This window comes from Phyllostomus hastatus, unplaced genomic scaffold, assembly GCF_019186645.2.
Source record: "Phyllostomus hastatus isolate PE091 unplaced genomic scaffold, TTU_PhHast_1.1 phas_contig_159, whole genome shotgun sequence".
Classification (NCBI taxonomy): domain Eukaryota; kingdom Metazoa; phylum Chordata; class Mammalia; order Chiroptera; family Phyllostomidae; genus Phyllostomus; species Phyllostomus hastatus.
Window position 1 is genome coordinate 29,878,132 of NW_025333640.1, and position 27,567 is coordinate 29,905,698.

General features: G+C 50.0%; 1 protein-coding gene across 2 annotated transcripts in view; it reads left to right on the forward strand.

The window, feature by feature from the left end:
* The first annotated feature begins 690 nt into the window (after positions 1–690).
* MAML3 (mastermind like transcriptional coactivator 3) overlaps positions 691–27,567 on the forward strand; it is a 366,772-nt gene continuing 339,895 nt past the window's right edge. For both annotated transcript variants that reach the window (XM_045831279.1, XM_045831280.1), the window contains exon 1: positions 691–1,991. In XM_045831279.1, the coding sequence (XP_045687235.1) occupies positions 1,524–1,991 (468 nt within the window). In that variant the 5' untranslated portion in view covers positions 691–1,523. The remainder of the gene's footprint in view (positions 1,992–27,567) is intronic.

Here is a 27,567-nt window from a genome sequence, read left to right on the forward strand (position 1 = left end):
CAATCATTATGTACAAAGAATTAAATAATATTCCAAGGTTTTTATTGCCTATTTCTTTTTGCTCAGAATTCGGCATTTGTGTGTTAAGAATGGCCTAGAGTTTGAACAAGTGTCCATAAGGAGGGTTATTACTAGGAAAGACTTATTACCTGGGTTTCAAAAACAAGTCACTCATTTGCCTTTTTCTTTCCACATGAATAGGGATGACAGACAACTGCTGTGAAGCTTCAATGTTTCTGCCTGGTCATGCACAGTTCTGCAATATAATGCATAAATGTATAACAACAACTTGGGCTCCCCTGATACCTCGCTTGGAATAAGGAAATCCAGCCCGGCGCGTCCATGTGACCCCCACCCCCCATCCCGCGCGCGCGCGCGCGCGCACACACACACGCACACACACGCACGTCAAAAGTTGATTCATTCTCGAGATCTCCCAGAATCTTTCTTTCTCTCTTTTCTGGCAGCTCCGGTTCCCAGCCTGGGTTAGTGAGCTTGGGGACGTGGGAGGGGCGGGGAGAGCGAGGCGAGGGAGGCGGGAGCCCGTTGCCGGTGCGTGCCGCGCCCGCTCCTGCCGGGTGAGAGTCCGGGCCGGGTTTTGCGCCGTGTCCCCGGGCTTGTCTCACGGCCTCCAGCCGCCGCCGCTGCCGTGTTTACTGAGCTCGCGCGTCCTGATATCACTCCGCTGGCATGGAGGAGGAGGAGGAGGTGGAGGAGCGAGAGGAGGAGGAGGAGGCGGCGGCGGCGAGCAGTTGATCATTGTGATGGTGGCAGGAGCAGCGGCGGCAGCGGCAGCCCAGCCGAGCGTTAGGGGCTGCTCTCCGCGCGGCGTTTTGCAAAGGACTTCACCGATCTACTTTTGCAGTCGCCTCGGACTGTCCATGTGTTTACTTCCCCCAGCCCGAGGATTTGATATCTAGGATCCTGTGAAATGCAACTGAGCAGCCAAAGTACTTTGAGAACACGGGGCGGCATAAACACCAAAACTTTTTTGTGGAAGGAAAATGCAATAAGCAAGCTTGCCGTTTTCCGATGCGGTGTGGAGTGAGTGTGTGTCGCGCGTGTCCGCACTGGAGGCATATGCTTGTGTGTGTACATGGGGTGTGTTTTTCGGTACGTAGGGAGAAAATGCTTGCCAACCACCGGAAATCTCCTGGAATTTATTAGAAAATAATGGATTATAAAAAGAAGGCAGGCGAGGAGCGGATCTCCCCTTGAGTTGCAACCCGATTTGCTGCTGGCTCAGTTTGTTGTGATTCTTTTTGTTGATAGGTGTTTGATGGCATTCCGATCCCCCTTTTTTTCTCCTTGAGCTTTACAGTTTTTACAAAAAGGGAAACAAAAAACCCACCCCAAAATCTCTCCCCCCTTTTTTTCGCCCCGTCGGGATTGCTGTTTCCATCCATGTGCTTGCGTCTCCCCCGCGTTCCACTTAAACTATTTTAATCCTTGGACCCAAGGAGGAGGCTGATAGGGGGGTGGATAAAAAAAGTTCTTCCAAAATAGTGTGCCCGGGGAGCAGGATGGGGGATTTCGCAGCCCCCGCTGCTGCCGCGAATGGCAGTAGTATTTGCATCAACAGTAGCCTGAACAGCAGCCTCGCCGGGGCCGGGATCGGTGTGAATAATACTCCCAATAGTACTCCAGCTGCTCCGAGTAGCAATCACCCCGCTGCCGGCTGCGGCGGCGGCTCCGGGGGCCCCGGCGGCGGCTCGGCGGCCGTCCCCAAGCACAGCACGGTGGTGGAACGGCTCCGCCAGCGCATCGAGGGCTGCCGGCGGCACCACGTCAACTGCGAAAACAGGTACCAGCAGGCTCAGGTGGAGCAGCTGGAGCTGGAGCGCCGGGACACCGTGAGCCTGTATCAGCGCACCCTGGAGCAGAGGGCCAAGAAATCGGGCGCCGGCACCGGCAAGCAGCAGCATCAGAGCAAACCCCAGCAAGATGCGGAGGCTGCCTCGGCGGAGCAGAGGAACCACACGCTGATCATGGTGAGGGCGCGCTGGCAGCGGGCATGGGGCGCGCGCGCGCGTGGGGGTGGGGGTGGGGGCTGGAGCTTCTTACATGGGGAACGGGGATCTGATTTGCACGGTGGGCGAGGTGGGCTGAAGCCAAAGGGTTAACGTCAACTTTTCTTATGGGGGAAAGCTGCGGTCGCTGCTACCTGTTAATCTGTCAGGGTTGTCAGATTTGGGGAAGAGGAGGCGAGAGGGGATGAGCCAGTCACGACTGCGAGGGGCGGAGGGAGCCTGGAGGAGCAGCGGAGGGAGGCACTGGAAAAGTTTTTCTGTCTCTCCTTCTCATAGATACCGATTTTTAAAGAGAGTGAACCCAGAGTTGAAACCTCGCTCCTCCTCTTCACGGTTCCCACCCCACCCCACCCCTCGCAATGCCGCCTCGCCTCCCCAGACGCATCCCCCTTCGCCCACCCCTCTCCGCACATCCGCCGGGTGCGGGGAGAAACTGATGCTGTGGCAGATTCTGGGCGGGCACTAGGCCCTCAATCCCCGGGGGGCGGTGGGGGAAGCAAGAGGCTTTCGCCTCTTCTCCCCAGCTCACCCCCTTTGGACTGAGAAAGTCTGAGAGTTTTGTGAATGAACTTTGAAGTGGGTGAGGAGGGAGCGAGGATGGCTGAGCGCGCGCCTTCGCGGGAGCGCGCGCGGATGCGGGCGCGGGTGCGCTCCTCCGCAGCTGGAGACCCCGGGCTGGCCCGGCAGGTGGAGCGGCGGGTAGGGCCGCTGGGGGAGCGGCCCGGTGGGGGCCGGAGGAGAGAGCTGCGTGCTCAGCCTGCGCCAGGAGTCTCTGCCACGCAACTTCGCTGGGGATTGTGTCACCTCCTCCTCTTAAACTTGCTGCACAGAGCCTCTCCGCTTCGCCCCCCGCCCTGCTCCCCGCCAACTTTCCGAGCTTGTCTAATAAGCCCGGAGGAGTGGAGGGTAGCTGGGAGGTGAAAGAGGCTTAAATGGCTGGGTGGGTGGGTTCGAGGTAGACTGAGCAGCCAATGGCTTAACTTCTCCGGGAGGAAGGGGCAGTTCCCACCCCCTAACCCTGAGGGTAGAATCCTTTCTCTTATCTCCTGTCTCAGGTTCTTTAGCTTTCCTTTCGGGGTGGGGGGAGGCCGGAAGCTCGGAAAGGTGTCTGCAGCCCCTTCCCCCACCGCGCTACCCGGGCTAGTGAAGCGCGGGTGTGCAGAGCGGACCAGGCGATGGGAATCCTGGAGCGCGGAGCGCTTTTGCCCGTGGCCCCGGCACACCGCACCTCGATTAGCGGCCCTCGCAGTGTGCGGTTGATAAATCGCACGCGTCCGGGGTCTGGGAATCGTTGGCGCCGGGGGTAGTGCCGGTGCCGCCGCAGGCTAGCGCCGGGCGCTCAGGCCAGCGCTCAGTGACAAAGAGCCGGCTTGGGGGAGGGGAAGAGGCGAGGCTGCCGCGCTCGCTCCCCCACCCTCTTCACCTCCCCCGCCCCGCACGTGAAGAGGAACAATTTGTTTATCTTGGCCTTCAAGAATCCTGCCCTCCTCCCCGTTCTCCGAGGCCGCCCAGCCCCTCCTCCCTCCCCTCCCTCCGGGGCGCGATCTTGCCCAGTCCCGCCGGCTGCACCTTCCTCCCCCCCTTTCCTCCCTAGCCTGCTCGTCCTCCAGCCCGCTTTCCCCCTCCCTTCTGGGACGCGACCGTGGGGGAGGGAGCGGGAAACGCTTTGTCCGCCTCGCGGCCCAGCTCAGCCCCGGAGGCCGCGGGCTGGGAGGGGCGCGGAGCCCGGCCGCCCTGCCCCCGCCCCACGGCCGCCCCCGCCCCGCTGCTCCAGCGGCGGAGCCGGCCCTGCGCGCGAAGAAGAGGCGTTCTCGGTTTTGAGGAAGAACGGGTGTCACGTCCCAGAGTCAGGGAGGGCGGTTCTCGCTTTACAAACAGGAAGCCGAAAACCACTGGCACACTGTAGCTCGTCTGATTGTACCCGGAGGCGGGGCCGGCCCTGCATCTTGACTGTGTCTCCCGCGCCCTCCTCTACCGATTTCTCCCTGGTCCGCCTCTGCTCCTCTCCCCGCCCCCGTCGCGCCTGTCGGCGGATCTGGAGGTTCTGTGAGCCTAAGCCTGGAGCAGCATTTGCAAGGCACTAAGGATTTTATCTTTGCCTACTCCACGCCTCCTTTTCACGCGTTTGTACGCGCGGATGGCGTAGAAATGGGCTGCTTCGGTGAGGCTCCCAAATCTCAGTCTCTCGGAATTTCCCCCGGTTTTTCGGGGTGGAGGACTTCTGTGGCCTGACCTCGCCAGCCAGGCACCGCTGGAACAAAAGCCAGCGCCCTTCCCTGTGCTCGGTTGCTTTTCATCGCGGGGCAGTAGCACTAGAGTTTGCGGCCAGAAAGTTTTGTGTTCCCTCGAGGGTGCCACTGGGCCCTCGGAGGGGGCGAGGGGAGGACTCGGAGCGTGCGCTCCTGGGTTCTATATACACCCGCAGGTGGAAGCAAGCTCAGGATCCCGACGTTACCTGGAAGGAGGTAGTAAGCCTAAGCCAGAGCTTACTTTCGAAAATGAAAAGATACTGCTTACTTGAATGGAGGAGACCTAAGCTGTAAATTTCATAGTGAATTCCGGTTTAGCAAGTTAACAACGGAAAGATTTGAAAAAATGACTGCCTGAAAATAACATTTCTAAAATCAATTTTTGTGACAATTTAGCCTATTCATTAGACTGGTGTAAACTCCAAGGCTATAGGTAGAATAGGAGTATGTTCTGGCTTCAACTGTATTTCACACACTCATCTTCCGCTGGTATTAGGGGCAAGTCTGTGCGAGGAGTGTAATGAAAATGAGCAACCTTACATCTTCAGCAAGGAGTTGCATACACATGCTGTGTACCACAAAAAGGAAAGAAAAAATGAAAACCATCCTCTACAAGTTGTTATGCCTTTAAAAATAGTTTAAGAATTCACATTGGTCCCTGAAATGAAAGTTGATTTTAACTTAGCCTGCGTATGAGATAAAATCTTGAAAACAAGAGGTTGCAAAGTCAATGTCGATCTGGATTTTCCTGAACTGGGGGCTGGGTTGTAGCTGTGCTCTGGTGGGGCACAGGGCAGATGTGTTCAGTGTGAGGACTGGGTCCTCTCTTTGGAAAGCTCCAAAGAAAAGCGATAATCAACCAGAGCCAAATAATAATAATGGTGACGATAAAAATAAAGAAGAGTAGGATTCTCCTCCGTTTTACTGCTATTGTTTACCTTGGTAGGGCCGATAAGTCCCAAGTTCTAAGTATTGATTAGTTCTCTTTCTGCTTGGCTTGGGCTGAGAAGGCTGTCTTGATTTGTTTTCTTACCTTACACAACAAGCATATGCATGAAAAACGAACAAAAAACAAACAAGCAAACAACAAGCAGGGTGGGTGAGGTGAAATAGGAACCCTCCTTGGCTCCAGACTCCTGGGAGGGGCCTGGGTGTGCGTGGGTCTCTAACAGCCTTCATAGAAAGCAGGGCGCACAGGCCTGGGTCTGAAGCTGCATTACCTCAGGTAGTTCTGGACCTGCAGTCAGAGACCTGCTCCCCCCCGCCCCACACACCACACACATACACTTTATTTATACAGAAGTACCCCACCCCCCGGGTTGCTGGCGAGAACTATTGATTTCACCTATTAGAGAGTCTCAATTGAAAACGTGCCTTTTCCTCAAACAGTTTTAATTATTTGTGGTAACAGAAGGAGACGTTGTTCATTCTCTGTACTTGGAACTGCGCTCCTGCTTGGAAATGTCAGGTATATTCCAATGGGCAAATTCATTTTCAAGCCAAAGATAGATTGCCTTGACAAAGGTGTGATCACTCAGGCACACGAGGAAGCAAGACAACGCAGTCCTCAGAATCTCCAAGTGGTGACAGTCTGCCCTGACCTAGATAAGTCCCCATTTTCGCGACCTTTTCACTAGATTAGCACCCTTGTAATTCTCGGAGAGCTTAATTTGTACACAGCGCGCAGACCACGGGGATCTAGGTGATTCCTGCTCTGAAGTAATCACAGGAAATTCATTTGGTAATAAACATATTAATTACTGAATATTGGAGAAAACTGTAGCGCATCTAGAATGTTCTCACCCATTCCTGGAATAGATCCAGGAAATGTCAACATATCAGTCTGTTGCTAAACCTCCTTATAATTGAACCTGGTTTCCTGTTCCTTATCCTGTTGAAGGTAAATTACTATATCCAGGCTTTTTGGCAAGCTCGTAATGTCAAACCATTTGTAAATCTTTCCCATGAGCCCTTTCATCGGTTTCTCCTGTTCTGCTCCCCTGGGTGGTAAGATTGACAAGTGTCTCTTGAAAAGCCTTCCATAGGCCAAGAGCCCACACAGGGTGTGCCTTACGTTTGTGAAGAACTTTTTGAACTTTCATTTCTCTCTATTTGACAAGTGTTTGTATTTCCTTTGAAATCCCAAGAAGCATTCGCTGCCTCCTGCCCAAAACTCCAATGCATATTAATTGTTATTTATGTTCTTTGGTTGTGGTGGATTTTATTTAGTACTGGCCAGCCAGCAATCAGAAAGGTAGAAGCAGAGTTAGTTAATCATTAATCATAATCTATAAAATGCTCTTAGGCTGAGCTGGTTCCCAGAGAAAGCTGAGTTTTCAGGCTGTAATATATGTGGTACCTTCCATCCTGTCTCATTAGAAGTCCAAGGGCAAGCTTGAGAACCGTAGTAGATTGTCTCCTGACTGCTACGAGGAAAATAAACAGTCCAGGTGCATGGTTTACTGGTAGTTCTCTAAGAAGAAGGGTGAGGATTTTAAACATGAAAATAGTTACATAGAGTTATTTTCTGAAGACTTCTCTAAGACCAAGAGCCAAAGGTTGCTAAAGAGGTTTCCTAACAGGGCTCTTCCGTTTGGTTGAGATAATAAAGAGGGATCTGTCTCTCTCTTTCCCTCCGCCCCTCCCTCCTCCACTCCCCTTGGTGTGCTACATGCATAGAAGGAATCTAGTATAATAAACCATGTTGCATATTTTCACATTGCATAATAATTCTTGGACACATTTAAAGTACTTATGTTTTCTTTAATGTCATTTGTGCAATTTTATTTGCGATCAGTGCTCTATGTTTGTTAATTAACAGCTCTGTATTCTTGAGCTTAGGGTGGCCATCTTTTCTGCCATCTTTTTCATATTACCCATCATAGAGAACTGTGAAATCAATCAGACACCAAAATCTTATAGAGAGGAACATGTTTAAAACTTGAGACTTCATGTATCTGCCTTTTAGCTCTCCCAAATAGCTCTGCACTTTCCACTGTTATTCGGAGCTGAGTTTCAGTTTTTGGACCCTGTTGCTGTTTGCTCTGTTTTTCCTTCCCCCTCCTGCGGCCAACCTTTTGGTCTTTTCACTGATCTTTAGCACCTTTACCGAAGAGTGGGAAGAAGCAATAAGAAGAGAAGTTTCATTTTGGTGCTTCCTACTCTTATAGCTAATAAAATAATTGGGTGAGCTACCAATTATTTTGTATCAATTATGGATTTGGTTTTGCATACCAGTTACTCTTCATGAGCACAAAAAATAGAGAGAACAGATTGAATTTTAAAATTTCATTCATTCTTTCAACAATATGGGTACATGGTCCATAAGGCTTCTTAGAAGTTAAAATGCTACATCATACTTTTGCATCCAACACTTTGGCAATGTATATTCTTTGTAGATTTTCGGCATTGTTTCAGCTGGGTTTGAGAGGGCAACAGGTTTTTTTGTCTCTTTATCACCATCAGGCTTGATGCCAGTGACTTCCCGACAGCTTCAGGCTGAGTTATGGCCCCTTCTCATGACATTTTTTAAGCAAAATGCTCTACTTTCCTTTCCTGTTCTTTCAAACTAATCCATCATTGGTTTCTGCAAATAAATAAATAAATACATTTTAAAAAGCTGAATTACAGATGACTGCTCCCCAAATTATATTTCCATTAAAAATACAGCACGTTTTTCGGAGAGACACATTCCCAGAATTTCATTATTCATGTTTGCAAGTTGGAAATGTAGCTTCTGAAAATCAGCTGTCGCCAAGGACTGATCAGTTATCCTTAACTGGAAACAACTTTTTTTTGTGCTCGAATCCAAGAAAGCTGCAAGGACTGAAGAAACGAGGTTGAGCGGAGTTATTGAGAAGGAGGAGTCGAGCCTGCTGCGCAGCCAGTGCTCCAAGATCGCGGGGCTCCGTTCGGAGACGGGCCCGATTCAGAGAGGGCCCGCGCTGTTTACCTGACGTCTGCCTGGCTAGCGCGTCTGTGACGCCCTCTGAGTGGTGCCTGAGCAGCTCCGCCTGGGGAAAAAGCACGGCCTCCCCTTAGGGCCCAGGCCACACAGGCATAGAAAGAAGAAATTGCTGCTGCAGCTGAGGTTTTTAAAGGCACCCTGTGCACACTGTCCTTGGGGGAATTTAATAAAAATCTCACAAGGCTTGCAGCGCTGGCTCTGACATAAGGGGAGAGATTCCTGAAGGATCATCTAGACACTTTTTGATTCTGTTGGACCTCCCATGGGTTTGAATGACCTTAAGGGGGGAGTGGGATCTTACAAAATATGCATAATTAATGTTCATCCTCCTTAGTGATGGCTTCACAACAGTAGAAAATTTAAGAGGAATATCTAATTTTTTTTAGATTTTATTTATTTATTTATTTATTTATTTTTTAGAGAGGGAAGGGAGGGAGAGAGAGAGAGAAGCATCAATGTGCGGTTGCTGGGGGCCATGGCCTGCAACCCAGGCACGTGCCTTGACTGGGAATCGAACCTTCAACACCTTGGTTCACAGCCCGCGCTCAATCCATTGAGCTACGCCAGCCAGGGCTGGAATATCTAATTTTTAACTAACGACCTCCAGAATTTCCTTTCTGACCCCCGTCTCCATTCTGTCGGGTAGAGGCTGGTTGAGCCATGTTCCCTGTTGCGATCTCTCCAGTGCTTACTTGTGCGCGGGGAAGATGTGCTCAGGATGCAGCGCTGTGCTTCTGCTCCATGTCAGAGTATCTTTCCCCGCCTCCAGAAAACTCACGTCGTCTTCCCCTGCAGAGGAAGAGGGTGAAGTGCCTGTGAGCCTGTTTGACCAGATCCAACCTGGGTCAGCGCCGTGACTCAGAGGCTGGCTCGGCTCTGAAAGACAAGCTCTGCTGTGCCCTTTCTCCTCACAGTGGTGGGTCATTTTCGTTCCTTGATTGTTTGGTGGATTCTGAAAGTAGCTCAGTGCTTGCGAGTGAATCCAAGGGGACTGGTCCCCAGGCACGGGCTTTAAGGAACTGCGGGAAACCAGGTGGAGAGGCCAGAGGGGCTGAGGACTTCTCATCACCTGGACTGGATGGCTGGGGAGGCAGGCATAAGGGGGATGCTGCGTTTTGCTCATTGGTGGTAAACACACAGCATCCTGGTGCCTGGGGACTTTATAGCGGTGAAGTTTGCTCTTTTTTTGTAGTCTGTTCTGAACCTGCAGACCTTACTAAAATGCAAATATGTATTTTCCAGAGCTAAAGGCAATATTGTTTGTGTAGGGAAAGAAATCATGTTTCTAAAAGACTTCAAAGCGCTCTGCCATTCAAATGGGTTTGCTATAGGTTTCCTCGAAGTCAGTGATTTTCGTTCCATGGAGACTCTGGCAACATCTGGCAACATCTGGCAGCACTGGGAGACACGTCGGTCGTCATACCTGGAGGGGTGCGGCCGCTGTCCGGTGGGTGGGAGCCAGGGGTGCTGCTGGACATCCCGCAGCAGCCCCACCACGAGGAATACCCGGTCCAGGTGTCCGCGTTGCTGCTGTTGGGGAACGCTGCCTTCAGCAAGGGGCTCCCCTGGGCTGTTGAAAATGCACAGTGTGGGCTTACTCACAACTTCTGAAACACTCTCGTTCCTTAAGGATTGGAGCGAGGAAGCGGCGCTGCCCTGTGGCGGACTGCGCGGGAGGAAGTCCAAGGGCCGCTGGGACGCATCTCAGCGCCAGCCTCGTGGCCCGCAGGCGTTTCGCTACTGTCGCCAGGTCTCCTTGCTGGGCAGGACTGGGACTGGGACTCATTCTTTGTACCTCGCAGAGGGGTCGTTAGGCTCAAAGGAATAAAGGTATACAAATGCTAGGCCTGTTTTTATGAATTGCATTCATTTCACTTCAGTGTTTACCTCTGGCCCGAGTGCAGCCTTCCAGTGGAGTGATTCGAGGCATTTTTCACCCACGCCCAGGCCGAGGCCCAAAGCCGCGGTGCTGAGCCCCCGGTTCCCATCGGACCCTGGTGCAGGCGCTGGGAGACCGCGGCTTCCTTGCTCTCCGCCGACCCGCGCAGCGGGCGTCGGTTCGTGTTTCAGATTAGCCGTCTGAAGCGGTCTGTGTGGTTTTATGAGAACATGCTAATGGAAGTCATTAATAAGCGAACATTTAGGAAAATCCTAAGGGTGCCAGACGGGTTGTGTCTTCCTCCAAACCTTCTGTAGCTGCAGCTTTCTTGCATTGCCTTCTGTAACAACTCTTACTTCGTTATGTTTCAAATGAAATCCCTTTGTCAGGGGAGAAAATTAGTTGGCGTGGCAGAGAACCAGATGAGAGGATGGTTGTTAAAAATGAGGTGGATGATGGTCTGTCCTTCCTTCCTTTTTTTTTTTTTCTTAACCGGGTGACTGGTGAGCACCATGGCTTGACATCAGGCCTTTAGAGGGAGCCGGACAGAGGGGAGAGAGCGTGCAGGAATAAGCAAGATGGGGCGAGGACTCGAAACCCGTCTCAGGAAGAGCAGGTGCAAGAGCCAGGGGTATTTGGGCTGAGAGCGGATGATGTGGGCTGCTTTTGTAAAGTAGGGGAGGAACTGCTGGGTGGGAAAGGACCAGACAGGCTCTTCACAGCCCTGGGGAGACAGAGTTAGGGTCTGTGGTTGGCGGTTGTTAGGAGCTAAATTTGGTTGAATAGTAAAAACAAAACAAAACACCCCTCTCACTTACATGAGAGTTAAAGCTGTTCAGAGGAGAAACAGGCTGTCTCCATGAGTGAGGATGTTCCGTCCAGAGTTGTTCAATTGGCTGAAATGTTGGTTGAAGGGGTTACAGCATCCTTTTAAGACTGTTACCCTTTTAAACGATACAGAAATAAAATAGATGAGGACAAGAACTTTGTCTCTTTCTTCATGTCCATATTCCTCATCACTAGAAAAAGACCTACCTGTGCACGGGAGGAGTGTTAAATATTTGTGGGATGAATTGCTCGCTGCCAATAAGTAGATTAGGAAGTGACCTGATTCCTCTTCCTCAGGGCTACCCCCTTCTTAGAAGTGACTGTGGTTTGGAACGTCTCTCCCCAGAGCTCCTGTTTGCTTCCATGTGCACTAAATAGTGTGTGCCACTGCATGTCACTTGTTCCCTACGTAAATGAAATCACGTTACGCACAAGGTTCTGAGACCCTCTTTTCCCACATACCACATTTGGAGATCTGTTCGAGTCAATACATGTAGGTCCTCACTCATTCTTTTCCAACGGTTAGATAGCATTCTGTAATACGAATGTTCCAGAAGTTGTTGAATGATCCCCTGTTGATGGAAACACTGGTAGTTTCTCTCTCTCTCTCTCCCCACCTCCCTTTTTTTTTTGTCAATTTAACGTCACTACAATGCATATCCTTATCTGTCTTTTCCTTGTACATATGTGAGCATTTCTATAGCACAGATTTGGACTTCTTTATATATATATGTATAATTTGTATAAACAGAAAAAAGTTGACCGCAAAAATCTCTTGGTCCAATGTGATTTCATATAGCACCCAAACCTGACTACAGCCCATTTTAGGGCAAATGATAATTGTGTCTCCTTTAAAATATGGCTTAAAAAAGTGCCCACTCTCGTAACCGGTGTTGGTCTTGCAGTCTAGGGTGAGCACTATCGGTCTGTAAAGTCTGCATCTGGCAACACGTCACAGGGGTCCTAGAGGAATGACTTTCCCTCTTTCCGTCTGGTTCTACAGAGGCAGTCTGGGGGACTGGGCTCGCCCCTCCCGCTGGTGCTGTGTGGGTGGGAAATGCACTTGCTCAAACAAGTCTGCAGCTCTCTTCACCCCCGAGACCTGCGCGGTTTCCCAGTAAAAGGCGTTTCTGTCGGCGGTGCAGTACCTGGGCGGCAGGTCTGCGAGTGGCCGCTTCCTCCAGGTTAAATTAGCCTGACTAATCCTGTCATCTGTGTGACGTGCTAATAACAACCTGCTGACCTGGCCGGCTGCAGAAAATGCACCCAAGTGGCCTTGCCCTGACAGCCACCTGACAGCATCGGCTGAGACGGTGAGGAGGCCTATCACTTCCCATGACACACGTGTGCCGCGGTGTCCGAAGACCGCCCTCCGTTGGAGCCCCTGGTCATTTCGATTTGCTTGTGGCATAGCAGCTTCCCTACCCCGAGACGCCCGTAACCGTGCTCTTGGTTGTTACGTAGCTGGGGCACCCACGAGAATTTACGCTCGCGGCTCCTACATTGTCCCGCCTTCCCCTGGCCAAAGTGTTCTTCCTGGAAAAGCTGGTGTGAGCAGCTGCATTTTCTCAATAACCACGCTGTGCCCAGGAAGAGTCCTCGCCTGCTTGCCTTATCTTCAGGTTTTAAGATGAGTTTGAACAAGAGTCAGAATTAAAGACACGTGGTAGTGCCTGGCCTCGCCTGGTCCCCCCGTTTTATCATGGGGGGCCCGGCCTCGTTGTCTCCTGGCCTCACACACTCGGGCCATGTGCGCCCCTCCTTTTCCCACGCCCTTTCCCACCGCCTCGTCCCACCTTCGTCTCAGTGACAGGAGCGCCTGCAAACTTGTATGTGACCTAGAAAGCAGTTATTTGAACCACAGAAATGAACCAAGGGTGGGAGTGTAAGTGCTCAGTGGCCTAAACTTCCCAGGTCTTTCTCTACCAAGTGGTGCCAGTAAACAAGGCATTCTGCTTCCACTTACAACAGCGACTTCCAACTGGCGCACCACGAGAACTCTTTTTCTTTTTTTTTTAAGATTTTATTTTATTTCTTTATCTTCAGAGAGGGAAGGGAGGGAGAGAGAGAGAGAGAGAGAGAAACACCAATGTTCGGTTGCTGGGGGTTCTGGCCTGCAACCCAGGAATGTACCCTGGCTGGGAATCGAACCTGGGACACTTTGGTTCCCAGCCCGTGCTCAATCCACTGAGCTACGCCAGCCAGGGCTAGAGAACTCTTAAAGCACATGATACCTGACTCCTTAGTCAGGGGCACTGACCTCTTTAACCTTACATTTTCATATAAAAAAAAGTGCCAACAGCCAACACAACAATAGCCATCCAGTGTGGATGAATCAAAATCATACTTATTTTCCTTGTCAGATAGGCAAAAGATATAATGTTTAGGAGTGCTGAAACATTTTAGGAGTTAGTGGACTCGGGCTGCGAGATGCGAAGGGTTCAAAGTCACTGATATTCTGCCATTTGTGTGTGCGACACAGCGTGTCAGTGAGCAAAACCCCTTGGCCAGCCAAGTTGACGCGGCCTCAGTCGAAAGACAGCCAGGCCTCGTGGCGTTCAGCAGCTTCAGCGGCCGAAGTTGGCTGCCTGCGTGCAGGGCGGCCTCGCCAGGGGTCTCGCTCCCAGGCGGCCACTGCGATCAGCGGAAGGATCCTCAGGGGCGCTGCTCCGGCCGGGCCTTGAAACCCTAACCTCGGACCTGTGCCGACAGTCAAGTGTAAGGAGTCAGATTAGTTTCGTTACGGTCCTCTCTCTGAGCACCGTGCTCTCCCTCCCCCCCCCCCGCCCCGGGTCTGTTTCTTGCATTTCTAGCACTGGAAGGCCTGAAGGATGACTTCCCCCACGTGCGAGGTGGGCAGCTGCCTTGCATTTTGTGGGAAGTGTCACGTTCACCATTTATTGAGGATCATCACAAATGGAATACTAGTTATCCCATAGCTATCTCGTTATAATGATGAAGCAAAACTATTTTCTAAAAGCTATCAAGACTGCAGCCATGTTGCCGTAAACTTCCAATTCCCCTGGAAAGCATTTTCTTGATCTCTCTTTGAAAAAGTGCAGAGATGGTTGGTAATAGCTACTAAATGACTAGAGTCAAGTCGTTCCTTCTTATGGAGTTTCTTTTTTGAAACATATCTTACACAAATTAAGTGTTGCAGACCTAATGGGTGGGGTTTTTTGTTTGTTTGTTTGTTTTTTGTTAAGGGAGCTTAATAACTGGCTATAAACTCACAAACAGGAGTTATCTGGTCATTAACATTAACATTTACGCAAAGAAATTAGACATATGTCAGAACTCAAGAAAGCTTTCTGAGTACTAGTGAAATCAGTGAGATAAAGTCGTCCTGTTTGTCCTTGGGTTGGGGCTTCAGAAGGCCTAAGTGAGGCCAACGGCGGTCCCCGGCAGAGGTAAAACATACGTTCCCTTGGCCTGCTCCCCATCTTCTCTCCTGGGCTCCTTTTGTCCTAATCCACTGTGGCATTTCGGTCCATCCTTTCTCCTGGCTCAGAGGAGAGTGTGTGGCCGGAGCCACAGCCCCTTTGCAAAGCACGTAGGTGCTGTTTGTCTTTAATCACCCTCGGTATTTTCTCACAGTGGTGTGTGCGGGCCGGCACCTCAGGATGGTAACATTCTGTTACTATTCCCGTCCAGCGCTGCCCTTTACCAGATGCTTGGTAAACAGAGGTGGTTTATGTACAGAGGCAACTTTCTCAGTTTAGAAGTGGTTGTGGCTGGCCGGTGGAAAACGTCTTTTGCAGTTGAACGAGGAATTCCTAAATGCTTTGCAGCCGCTATTGGGTTTTTAAAAACATTTACTTTCTTCAGTGAGGCGTGGAAACAATGATTTTAGTCTTGGATTTCGTGTTGCTTAATTCCCAGAACCTGTGGAAGGATTCAAAAAAGTTGTTTGTCACAACAGTAAATAACCACACTCAAAAAATATTTTTGGCGGGTTGGTTTTATGAGATGGAGTAGTTTGGAGGCTGCGGTGAACTGGGAACAGGCAGTGGCCACTGAGGGTGACCGAGTATGAGGCGTGGGCACTTTGCCTATGGGGGGTATCTGGGGCTCAGGCTGTTGCAATGCAAATGAGCTGTTGCTTTTTTTCAGCGTTTGATTCTTTTCTTAGATTGAAAGCACTGATAATGAATCAGTCAGCGCCTTTTATTACCTTTGAGTTTGCCGTCCAGATTGGAGTCAGAACACTAGGAAACAGGTAAGCACAGTGAGGGAGCTTAATGATGGTGAGTGCTGGTGAGAGTCCTGCCTTCATTCGCTCAGCAGAAACGCAGGTCGCCTGCGTTACCGGTCCGGTAGGTTCGGTATTTACCTGTGGTCTGGAATGTCAAAGGACTGCGGACCTAAGGGATTTGCTTCCCTCTTTACCTTAAAGTGGTGGTGCAGTAGTTTCTGGTGTTGGCTCTCGGGGGTGGCGACAACCGTCTGTGGAAGCGGACTGGCTGTGGCGTTCTCATTCACCCTTTCTAGTGCCATTTTCATTGCTCTGTTCACAGAGAGTGGGGACTTTGCGTAATTATTTACGTCTGTCTTCCCCTTCACAGTGTAATGCACACTCCACTTGTTTTCTTCAACTTTTCATAATATATGTGTTTATGATACACTGAAGAGCCGTGCATTTGTGAAAACAGATAATTAGCTTTGACAGACTTTACAGAAAACGAGGCTATAAGAGGAGGAAGCAAGAGAGTTGCTTAAGAAAAGGGTTCCGTTACCAGGTTGGGGGGAAATGATCCAGATAAGAGATTCTTCGGTGTTAAAATTCACAACCGTATGGGCGGCACAGGTTACAGGAAGAAGTGGGTTATTTTGTGGTTTTTAAAAACTTAAATATTTTTCATAGTTAAAGCATCTCTATTTTTAATTCTCAAAAATAGAATTTCTCAATGAAGAAACCCGAGACACCGGGCTTGACCGTGGGAGGAGGATCCAGGCGCTCCGCTGCCGGCATTAAAACCCCCCTTGCCTGCGGCCTGCGTCGCCTCCGGTCTCCCACAGCACGAGTGGGAGTGTGTCGCTCTTGAGGGACCTTTGTTTAATACCCCAAAGAAGCATTTGCCTGTCACATTGGTGGCTCGTGCATTCGGGGGAGTGGCCTTGGAGAAACCAGTGGCTCACTCAGCATTCACGTGACTCATGGGTCCACCCCGCCCTGCCACCTTAGGGATCCTTCTCAAAGGGGACGATTAAAGTGTAAGTGTCTGTAGAGAAGGGGAGCCGTGGGTTGTTATGGCTCTTACTATTGTGTAGCAGTTTCTACTTTCTGGATGAAAGAGGAAACTTGTGAAACAGAGTGGGGGGCATTGATTAGGGTCAAGAAGGGGGGCCACGGGGGTGACACTCATGTCACGTGAGGTAAGCAGGGCTCCGGTATCACCATTATTTCCATGGCTCTTCCTCCCTGGGCTAGATGATGCCTCACACGGTGGAGACCACGATGATATGGGTGGGGGGCAATGATCTATCTAGAACATTCTTGGGGATACTGGCTTCATGCTCATCAGAGAGTAAAGAAGTGGCATTTTGTGGGCGTTCCACTGAGAAAGGGAGAAGGAAAAAGTTTAGGCACTTCACAGTCAGGCACAGGACGAGTTACACTTGGGTGCTGTCCACTCTCAGGGCCTCTAAGTGTTGACGAGGGACTTGGGCGAAGGCGGTCGGAAGGCAAGACTGGAAAGAGCAGAAAGGCTGGGATTTCCCTGTGAGTAGAACCCGGTGCCACTGGGGATCAGAGTGACGGCTTCCTTCTCTGCACCTCCAGGAGCTGCTTGTGCCCCCCCCCCACCCCCCACCATTCCTTTGCCTTTTGTTCCATGAATAAATATTACGTGGTTTGGTGCTCATTACTCTTTGATATGAAAAAAGGCAATTCATTAGGTTAGAGGAGGAGGGGGAGGGAGACACCATTTTTCACCCGGCGCATCAAGCGCGGTTACACTGATTTGAATTCCCAGAAAAGTAATAAAACAGTGAAAATAATGATAAAGCAGCGCGTGGGCTGACAGCTGTGCAGCACACGGGGGCACGGAAGATAGGCCCGGGGCTGCAGCGAGACAATATTGTGGAGCATATGGCGCCGTGGCAGGCCAGTTGTGGAACTCAGTGGCCGGCTTTTGTCTGGGGGGCTCTCCCAGCTTTGGGTCTGTGGTAGCTCTTCAGAAACTTCCAGTCTCATTGGCAGGAGGCCTCTCGGCACCGCGCCAGCCTTGCTGTCTGGTGGCTGACTCAGGCCACGCGGCAAAGCTCCTGCTTGGAGAGCGTTCACGCTTCCTTACTCCGGTCACTCATCAAATCACTTGTTCGGAGGGATGTTAAATGGGGATCTTTTTCCATAGCAGCTCAGGGGCTACGTCACAAAAGGCAAGTTTTCTACAGGAACGCCAATTAATTATTAGCTGCATTTAGGCGCCAGGGCTCACTTCTCCTTGCGAGGGTGCACACTGCTTTGTTTCCGTGCTTTTCAGAAGCACTTTGCACGGCACCTCTTCATTCTTCAGGCTACAGCCACTAAAACCAAGAAGTGTGTCAGGGCCAGTGTGTTGCTAGAAAGGAGAGAGAGGATCCGTCCATCTGGTTCTTACAAGACCGTGCTAAAATAGGCCCTCTGCTTTGCATGGGCCTATTTTTTTAAATGTGTGAAGCTGGCGTGTGTGTGTGCATAAAACGACTGATTAACTCTACTTCCCTCTGGAAGGGTCTCCCTGGCTGGCCCTGTGGCCGCGCTCCATGTTGGCCAGAGCGGCACCATCATCCCGAATCCAGGACTGCGGCCTCCATGTTGTCACGGTCGCCCCTTCTGGTCCCTGGACTCCGAGGGGCAAGGGGAGAGCCAGAGGGGCTGCACGGCCCCAGGAGAGTGGCTCCTGCACACACGGCAGAAGGCGGGTCTCGGGGAGCGTCGCACTCCACGAGGGAGCGCGGTGGCTGCTGCTGTCGAGCTCCGTGCGTGAGAATATGTTTATTTCAGGAGCTACAAGGAGGCTGACAGGAGCGATGCTCTGATGGAAGAGCACCGGTGTCACCCTCTTCTCCTCTGTGGGAGCCGTGTGTGCAGAACACCCTTCAAGTTTGTGCTCCGGCGTTGGCATGAGTGGGTTTCTTTTTCTCGTGAGCGAAGGTCATTACAAGGCCAAATCTACTGGGAAAAAATACATATGTATGTGTATGTATATTCATTTATTTCTGTGATGTTCTGCTAATCACTAATCAGAGACTATGTTTTACACTGGGGTGCCGCTGGGGGAGCTGATTTTTTTCAGGCCTCAGTTTTACGTTTTTGATCCCTGGCCTTGCAAAAAAAAAATGTTTTTTAAGGGAGGAAACTAGATCTTACAAACCTGCAGAAAATGGGTATTTATGTGCTGCGGGGGGCGGGGTGGGCGGCAGGGGTTATGCCTGTGCCCCGGAAGTGATTCTGAGCATCCCGAGGGATGGTTAGGTCCTGTGTTCTGTTTACTTACTTGCTGGGTTGGCTCTGGGAGCTCCTTGCTTCTGTGTGAACATCCTTTCGGCTTTTCCTTGATAGTGTGTTTACACAAGCCAGACTCGGGGGAGAGGTGTTTCTGTTTTTACTTTCCCGAGGTGCCTGTGTTAGAGGAGCAGTCTTACCTTCTCTCCTTTTAAGAAACGGACGCAAGAGGATAATGACGGGAAAAGACTGGTCCTTCCCTACCCTTGCCCCAGGCACTGCGAGCCGACCGCACCACAGCTGCTGCAGAAGGTCTGAGCGCAGGATCACAACCTCCCCTGAGGAGCAGAGGTGGTGGAAGGATTGAGAGAGTAGGAAAGAACTAGGAGGGGAAACTGGAGAAAAGGGGGGAAGGGTGAGGGGAAGAAATGGTAAGACATTTCTGGGTGTTAAGAATAGGGAAAAGTGGAGATAGATGAAGTACCCTTGTTTCCATTAAACTGAAATTTTGAGTATCTCTCCAGCCGTTTTATACTGGCACGATCACACCAGGCCTTCCCACCGTGCAGCACGATGTGAGGGGGGCTACGGTGGGACTCGGCTGGCTTACTAGGTCACCAGGTAAGTGTTGTAGGTGACAGAGCAGAAGGACAAACAGACTACTGAATGGTCTGCCTTTGGCTCTTCCAGTTGGATGAAGAACTCTGAATCTGACGATCCAGCTGTGTTGTTTTACAAACTATTAGGAAATGTAATCTTCAGGGGTTACGGGGACAGTTCAATTAAAAAAAACTCTCCCCAGCGTGATTTGCATTATAATTATTTAATACCTAAAGGACTCTTATAATTGAATTTTAGGGTGCTTCATTTACATTCCAGCTGGGGAGAGTTACAGATGCTATCACTTTGTTGTCCTCTAATCGCTGTCCCAAACATTCACAAAATGCCCTGTGATGAAATTATGAGTATCTTCTGGGGACCTTGTAATTACATACTATCTAGTTATCGTTATAAAGCACCAGGGGACAATGAGCCAGTCGGGTAGCCGTGGTGGTTGGTTGGCCATAACCCTGTAATTGATAGCACAAAGTGCCTTGGGTAATATACTACACATTTTATAAGGGGGTCCCATCTAGATTCAAGGGCAGGAAAGGGTTACATGCTAATTTTTAAGTTACACAAATAGAACTTTTTAAGTCAGTGCTTGTTGATACGACAATATTAAACAATTAACTGACAGCTTTGTTTAGAATCAATGAAAGATGAAGTCTAAAGATGTGGACCAGACACCCTGGTGCTTATGATAAAAGAAGGGGGGCATATTGTTGGGTATGGAAAGTTATGTCTTTGTAAAACTGAAATGAATCAAAGAAACATAAGAGAACCTGTGCCACATACAGGAAATAATTGCTAGATAGGGGTATGCATAAATAAATCTTTGAGTTAAAGAACAGAGGGTGAATGTCTTCAAGGATGCTCGTGCAGAATAAGAAGTCTTCAGCCCTCTCCTCCGAGGGCCCCACGGAGGCGTTTACTCGCAGGCTCTGCCTCCTCGCGGCGCTCTGCAAAGTGGTCACCAACTCTCCACAGCAATTGCCTCCGAGTAGCGTTCGAACAACCCTGACATGAGTCCCTTGGTGTGTCATTACCTGGTCTCGTACTTAACCTTTTTCTAATAGCCTCCCCAAAGTCCAGAGTTTTCGGTTAGCGCCAGAGGAAGATATAAAAGGTGTTTTTCCCCTTCTGGACTGCACAGCTGTGAAAAGGATAGTGATCTGGGAGTTGTCTTTGTTTTCCCTTTTCTCGTCCTGTGAAGGACCTGGTAGATGTGAAAGGGACTTGTTGGAGAGATAGGCCGTGCTTTGTGGCAAGTGTCAATAATGAATAAGAACTTCTCTTTTTCCAGCTTTTGCTGAGGCTCTGGCTTGATTACTTGTGTTCTTCCAGGAGAGCAGGGCGAGGGACGGAGGACATGCATTCATAGAGCATGCGCCTGTCCTCCTCTCTCCTAAGCGTGTCAGCAAAGCACGCGTGCCCACACGAAGTCAGGGACCAGCTGCAGGGCTGTGGATGGACCTAAGACCAGCAGGGACGCTTATTTGGTATAGGGCCCCCTGGGTACCTCCCTCACAGTAAACAAAACGTATTCGCCCAGGTGCCGCCCAAGCTCGGATGGCTCGTGCCATCCTTAGGAGGATGTTACGTCTTACTGGGAGAAGCATGTGGAAATGATGACTTCTCTGATGCACTCACATGTGGCCTGGTGGCCGTGGTTGTTCTCAGCCTGTGCTGTGTGCTTCTGTCCATTAGCTCCTCTCCTGGATTGCCAGCGTCTCAAAATCCTGTTTGGGTTTGAGCACGGATTAGAGGAGTGGCCCCGTTGCCTTTGGAGCTGTGCGTGGCGTGTGTGCGGAGGGCTCCCCGGGTCCTCGAGGTGGGAGGAAGCCTCTGCCCCGCGGACCCGGTGCCTGGCATGAGCGGGCACCCCCTAACGGGCACCAGGCCGTGGCTGGAGCTCGACGCTCCGTGAAGGCGTGCGCTGTTGTCTCGTTAGCCCGTTGCTGTCTTCCGGCCCCGCAGTGGTCCTCTGGACACGGCAGGTGCTCGGTGCACATCTGCAGACTAAGTTATTTCATAGCGAAGCGTGGCTGTCCCTTGGCACAAGGTTTCCTCCAAACTCCATACTTTCCTCTCCCTCTTTCCCTTTTTATGAACCAACAGAGTTCTCTCACCTATGAGTGTATCTAAATCCTTCTTGAGCCTGTACATGTGAGTGGTTTGGGCTTCTGCACCTCCCGAAGTGATGAGGTTCCTGTTTTCATGTGCGAGATCCCAAGATCTCTTATGTGTTCCAAATCACCTTTCATAATCCAAGGTGTGGGGGGAGACTAGGGGGGGAAATGGAGCGGACAGTAGACAGACAGAGGGCCTGCCCTGTGAAGAGGGGCTGTCCGTCGTATCCCTTCGGTCTCGATGTGCCGGTGACGCCGGCTGTGAGGCCCCGGATGAAGGCAGCGATTCTGGAATTGACTGAAGTGACTTCGTGTGGCCGGAGCGGTGGCTCAAAGGTTCCACGACAACCGGTTCTCCTTCATGTTCCGTTCTTGGTACCCACGTGCAATTTTGGGAACAAAGTGAAATATACGTGAGACTTGGCTTGCATTGTGGCAAATTGTCTCATTAATATTAAATCTCTGTGCCTTCAGTGAAGTTATTTGATATGTGGGCCTCAGTTTCCCCACCTGTAAAGCAGGGGGTAACAGTAGCTTCGTCCTCTCAGGGCCGATATGAGAACCGAGAGAATTCATGTTGAATTTGCAGTCAAGCTCTGGAGACACATAGGCATTCTATAAATATCCGCTGTTATTATTAGCACGTCACCCAGATGCCCACTGTCGTGCCTCGTGATGGAAGGCTCAGTGGGTAGCCAACATGTTTCCTCCAAAAAAAATTCAGCGTGACTCTGTGTGGTGGGTGTTGCAGGGAAGAGCGAGCTTTTGTTGCTGGCTCCCTTGAACTTCTTGTGCAGAAAGGATGGAGCCCGTGGTGACCCCCCAGCGATGACTTCCCACGGGAGTCCAGGTTCCTTCAACGCTGTTGACCTTGCCACGCACTGCCCTCCATTGCCGATCACTGCCCATTCCCATGGTATCTTAAGTGAACCAGCAGCTGGGTGAAGCACCGAAGTGACCACCACAGCTGGGCTACCGCCCCTGCCCTGGAGGAGCTTGAGGAGGATCGGGGTGGGTGAAGGATGGAGGTGCGAACCACGGGGCCTGCACAGGGGCTGCCGAGTGCTTTAGGGTTGTTGAGACAGAAGGTTCAGGGCAGACAGGGATGGGAGAAGAGGCTAGTGAGATAGGCGGGCATTAGGATCCAGGGAGTCTTCTATGTTGTGTTCAACAACTTAAACCCTATATGATACCTGTGGAGAGAAACCTTCAGAGGGAGTGAGTGGTGTGGGCAGTAGACTTTAGATAAAGGACTGTGTCAACCCTGTGAAGGATGAGTTTGAGATAAGGACCGGAGGCTGGGAGGTCAGTCGAGAGACTATTTAATATTCCAGCAGGAGATGGTAAAGAACTCTGAGTAGGTGAGTGGTAGGTGGAGATGGAGATTTGAAACCATTAAAAAAAAACAAACATTAAGCCAGGAATGATCGAATAGACAAAGGTGACTGAAAGCAATCAGAGGTGACTTCAGGATTTCTGGCTGGGGCGAGGGCATCCTTGCCCCAAACAGGAAATGCCTGCCTTAGCTTTGGAGGGAAGGTCATCGGTTCATCTCTGGACACGCAAAGCCCCACGGCTTCCCTCTGAAGGGTGTCCAGTAGCCACTTGGATGTGCAGCCTAGAATTAACCCGGAGGCCTGACCTTGGAAGACGGCTGAGACTTCAGAGTGGGTGGAGCTGGCAGAGGGCATGCCGCATGAAAAGAGAAGAACTAGGCAGGAACCTTGGAAAACAACATTCAGTGGCTTTTTGGAGGAGGAGTCCCTCCAAAGGAGATGAAGGAGGAGGAGCACCTTGCCTCGGTTTGGAGAACCGGGAAGGCGGCGCCCTGCAAACAAAGGGGGGTGTGGCCACTAGGCGGTGCCTGGGGATTTGACCTCTGGGAGTCCCTGGCTTGTCCTCCGTCCTGGTGGCGTCCGTGGGATGGCGGCCCAGAGGCAGGGACTGAGAAGTATGGAAGAGGGCGGACCGTCTCGGCGGGAAAATGCAGCGAGCCGAGGCGGTGGGGAGGGGCCAGGAGGAGGTCACACAGTCGAGAGGGGGGGCCCCTTTCACGTCATTGGTGAACCTATTGGAGATAAGGATGTCTTCAGTATTTGTGGTTTATAGTTGTTGTTGGTCTTAGTGTCCATTACAGTCCATCATTATTTTAAAAGAGAGTCCATTCGATTGAATGATGGTGTTGGCTCTTTAAAACGTGTACATTCTCCTCTGCACAGGAGTGAGATGTTCAACTGGTTGGCCTTGTATAGGAATGAGTATATGTGAGTAATGTAATTTGGACTCTTGCAAAGGACAAGTAATAAAGCCACATGATTGCCAATACATTTTTTCCGCGGTGACTTCTTTATTGTTTCTAAATAAACACACTTTAATAGCTTTTGCTTTGTAAAAAAAAAAAGGTTCTTTAAATTGTGTATTTATTACTTTAAATATTAATGTTAATTTCTGTTCTGATATGAGTTGGAGTGTCTTTTAATAGAATCTATATGAATTGAATGTCAAAACTTCAGGATATTGAAAAATAAGCTAAAGTTGGGCTTAATTAAAAAACCAAAGTCGGTGCCCAGTTTCTTTAATTAAAGAACATGAGAGAGCAATTCATTTCTATGAATCATTTGTTTTGGAAGAATTTGCCTCTTTGCGTGACAGAGTCTGGGTGGGATTGGGGTGGGTGGGTTACAGGGCCCGTGTAGACTGGGCGCCAACCTGGTGAGCCTCGCAGGTCCCCCTGTTCACGTCCCAGCCGTGGAGTTCACGCTGCCCCGTCCCTGCCGCCTGTACCGCGCGCGGGCTTTCCTGCAGTGCGGACGGGGCAGAGTCTGTGCTTCTGAGGAGCTCACTCGTTAAAGGGCTGTGACGAAGGATCAGCTCAAGAGTAATTAGAGTTGGAAACGGGCCCGGTAGCCTTGAAAATTCAAACACCACATCCACCTTTCCTGGTGGTTCTGCTTTTAAAAGAAGTTTCTGGGCTTCTATTCCTGATGGCTTTTGGCGTCTGTTCTTTCATCCAGATTTTATTGTGCCGCTTGGGCTTGACCTGCGCAGTGTCCCCAAGCTCCTGAGAGAGAGCACATGCTCATGGTTATCACGTCTTTCCAAATGAAGAGAGACTTGGAAATGTCTGAATGCCTTTCCCTCCTGGACACTCTCCCGCCAGGCCGAGGCAGTGCCCTCTAAGGAAGTTACGTTGCTGTGTTAGGGACACAGAGCACTGCACTAGGCACCTCCCAGGGGCTGCGAAAGTAAGTCAACACTGGCCCCGTCTTGGGTGCATTTAGGGGAGAATCGGGAAGGGGGTATCTTGGGCATCGTGTGGGAGGAGCTGTCGTTTTCTAGCTCTGCGTCCCCAGGATGCTGCGGCCATAGGCGTGGCAGGGTACACGGTGCCGCGGTGGGAGAGGCCTGGGTGCTCAGGAAGCCGTGAGGAAACTCTGGAGAGCACAGGTAGAACAGATGACTGTTAAAAGCCTCAGAGACAAGGATAAATCTAGACCCGTTGGAAGAAAGAATATTTTGACTCCTGAAGTTGGAAGTTTGAGAAGAGAGAAGACCAGGAAATGGTTTTCGGTAAACGTTTGGAAATTTTGGAGGGAAACCTGGGTGTCTCCTAAAAACTGGAGTAAAACATAGGGATTTACATTTCAAACTTTAGTTTTCGTATTTGTAGTGAAAAGTGGCTCAAAGAGAGTCTTAATTTATCTTGAGGCTGAATCAAAAAGACCTCTCGTTGCTCCACCCCAGAAAACTTACAAAGATTTCTTTTTGTGAGTGAGTTGTCTCACCTGCCCACCTTTGTCATTTGGAGGGTCCGCACAGTGTCTGACTGCACGAGAAGAAATCTACCATCTTTTAAAGTTGTTGCCCCATTCAACTGAATTAAAGTATTTTTTACTCTTTAAATGTATCATCTCATTCAGATCTAAATGGTAGGCAGTAATAACGGACTTTACACACGGCTCTTCTGGTGGGCAAGGCTGTGCTATACTATTTCTGTGGCTGAGAAGGGGGTTTCTCTGAACCCCTCAGACTTGGGACCCAGAAAACAAAGTTGCTTTTGAGAGACACAGAGAGAGACTATGAATGTGTGTCAGTTTATCATTTACTTTTTAAAAACTTAAAACAGTATGTTTTTGTAAAAAAAATTACTTGTAACTCCACTCTTTAGAGGTGCCATTCTGTGAAACTGGGGGATAATATTCCAGACCTTTATACAATTATGCGCATGTAGACATATATGTACCTTTTCCCTTTTCCTAAAATTGTTAGTCCCTTAGGATAAATGTTATGGTTTATTTTGCATGTCTATTTTTAAGCCGCCTTCACCCTTTTCTGGAACGAGGTGGGACTAAGTGTGGAGTGACAGTGTTGTGTACCTGTGAGTGGGATCCGAACCGGGCCAGCTCTTCCCTGAGTGTAGCTGTCTCTCTACAACGCTGCAGACGAGAGCATTACCTGGAGGGAGCCTGAGATGCTCAGAATATTATATTTTTGTCTTATTGTAATATCATGAACATACTGGTTTATAAGGTATCTTTAACATTTTATCTTTTTTTAATCCTCACCTGAGGATATGCTTTCTATTGATTTTAGAGAGAGAGGAGTGGGGAGAGGGAGAGAGAGAAACGTCAATTGGTTTCCTCCCATACGCGCCCTGACCAGGATCAAACCCACAGCCTAGTTATGTGCCCTGACCGGGAAACGAACTCTCAGTCTTACCGTTTATGGGATGGCACTCTGGCTAACTGAGCCACCCGGCCTGGGTGGTGTCCTTACCATTTTAGATTTTACCTGGACCATGGTGAGTCCCAACATCGATATTTGAACTTCTTTGGCACAACTGGACACAGACAGAACTCTCTGCCTCGGGGACCACGGTGCGAACAAAACGAGCTTAGAAAGCTCTAAGAAGCCAAGAAGTTGAGTCTGAGTCCGTCCTAGTTTACGTGCCCCCATGAAAATGACTTTGCCTTTTGGTGTTTTCTCTGCAGCGAGTCTGGTGGCAGAAATGTCAGTAACATGGCTCTTCTGTGAACTTAGAAAAGTGCAGGCTCTCCGAAAGCTTAGTCACAAGTCTGTCCCTCAGTCTAGAGCCAGACTTTTAGCCCCAAACATGTGCTTCGACCCTGGAAGTACATGTCCCCTAAAACCACGTATTTTAAAGCTAATAACTCACTATCGCCACAAGGTAACCTGTCCGTCAGGATGCTGTTGAGTTGCAAACTGAACGTGACCGTGATGCTTTCGCTCTGGGAACAAGTGCTGAAGGCCACCTTTCCCCCCGTCTGTTGGTAATTTCAAAAATGCAAAGTGAGAGCAAAAAGAATAGTTAATAACATAATCCATATGTTTTTCCATGAGGAAAAAAAAGATTAAGGAAAAGCTGCTAGGTCTTGGCTGTGACCAGTCTTTATACGGAAAAGATGAAGTCTAATGGACTATTTTCAAAATGAGAACTGTGGGAAGGATTACCCGCAGCAAAATGCACGAGATTAACGTTGAGGCCTGATGCCTCCATAAGGACCGGACACCCTTGAAACACTGCATCAGACACGTTTCCGCGGTCCCATGCCGTCAATAGGGAATTCGAGAAATGAGGATGATATTCACGTAACCAGAGGTTTCGTTAATTTGGCTTTGGCTAGTAACTACTGTTATAAGACATCATCTAGCCCGGCTGTGCAGCTTTTTGGGTAAGGTACCGGTGGTAACCTGTAATTTGATACTGCTCGTCACTCCTTAGGAGAGGCCCGTGGCAGACTTTGCACTTTGGTTAGCTTTTAACCTCGGGAGATGAACTTGACTGTGATCAGAAGGCTCTCTTCAAGCTCGCAATAATTATTGATCTGCTTCTTGGGAAGAGCGAATAGCATTGCCGGCACGGAGAGACTCAGGATGTTGACCACGCAACAGCGCCCGTCTTCAAGTGCTTCGGTAGTGTGTGCCCCCAAGTGACTCCTCTGGCACTGTGGGAGAGTCTGTGATGGCTGCCTTTGGGTACACCAAGTGAGCCCCCTGTTCTGGTCCAGAAGTGGATTAGGAGGTGTGAGGGGAAAAGTTGAAAAAATGTATCCAGGAAGGTGTCAGATTATTTGAATTAAATCGACTCCTACCTAATGTAAGACTTTAACGACTAACCCTAGGTTCCTTTCATGTCCCCTGAAATGAGTAGACAAATGGTTCCAAGTTCATCTCACACGTACGTTACGTGCACTTACCAGCGAGCATGCCCTGAGCGCTCGTGGTGAAGAGGGGAGCCCCGTAGCTGTGCGGTGTTCGTGGGTGACATGCCCCAAGCTTTCTAAAAGTCTCATCTGTGGAGGGAGCTGTAAACCCCAAGTGCCAACTCTTTGTCATTGATAGCAATCCCCATGACACTTCTTCACAAGCTCGGTGTGGCTGATCCAGGTTGGTTGCCTGTGTTTAGCTCCCTTAAAACCTGCTACAGTTTAG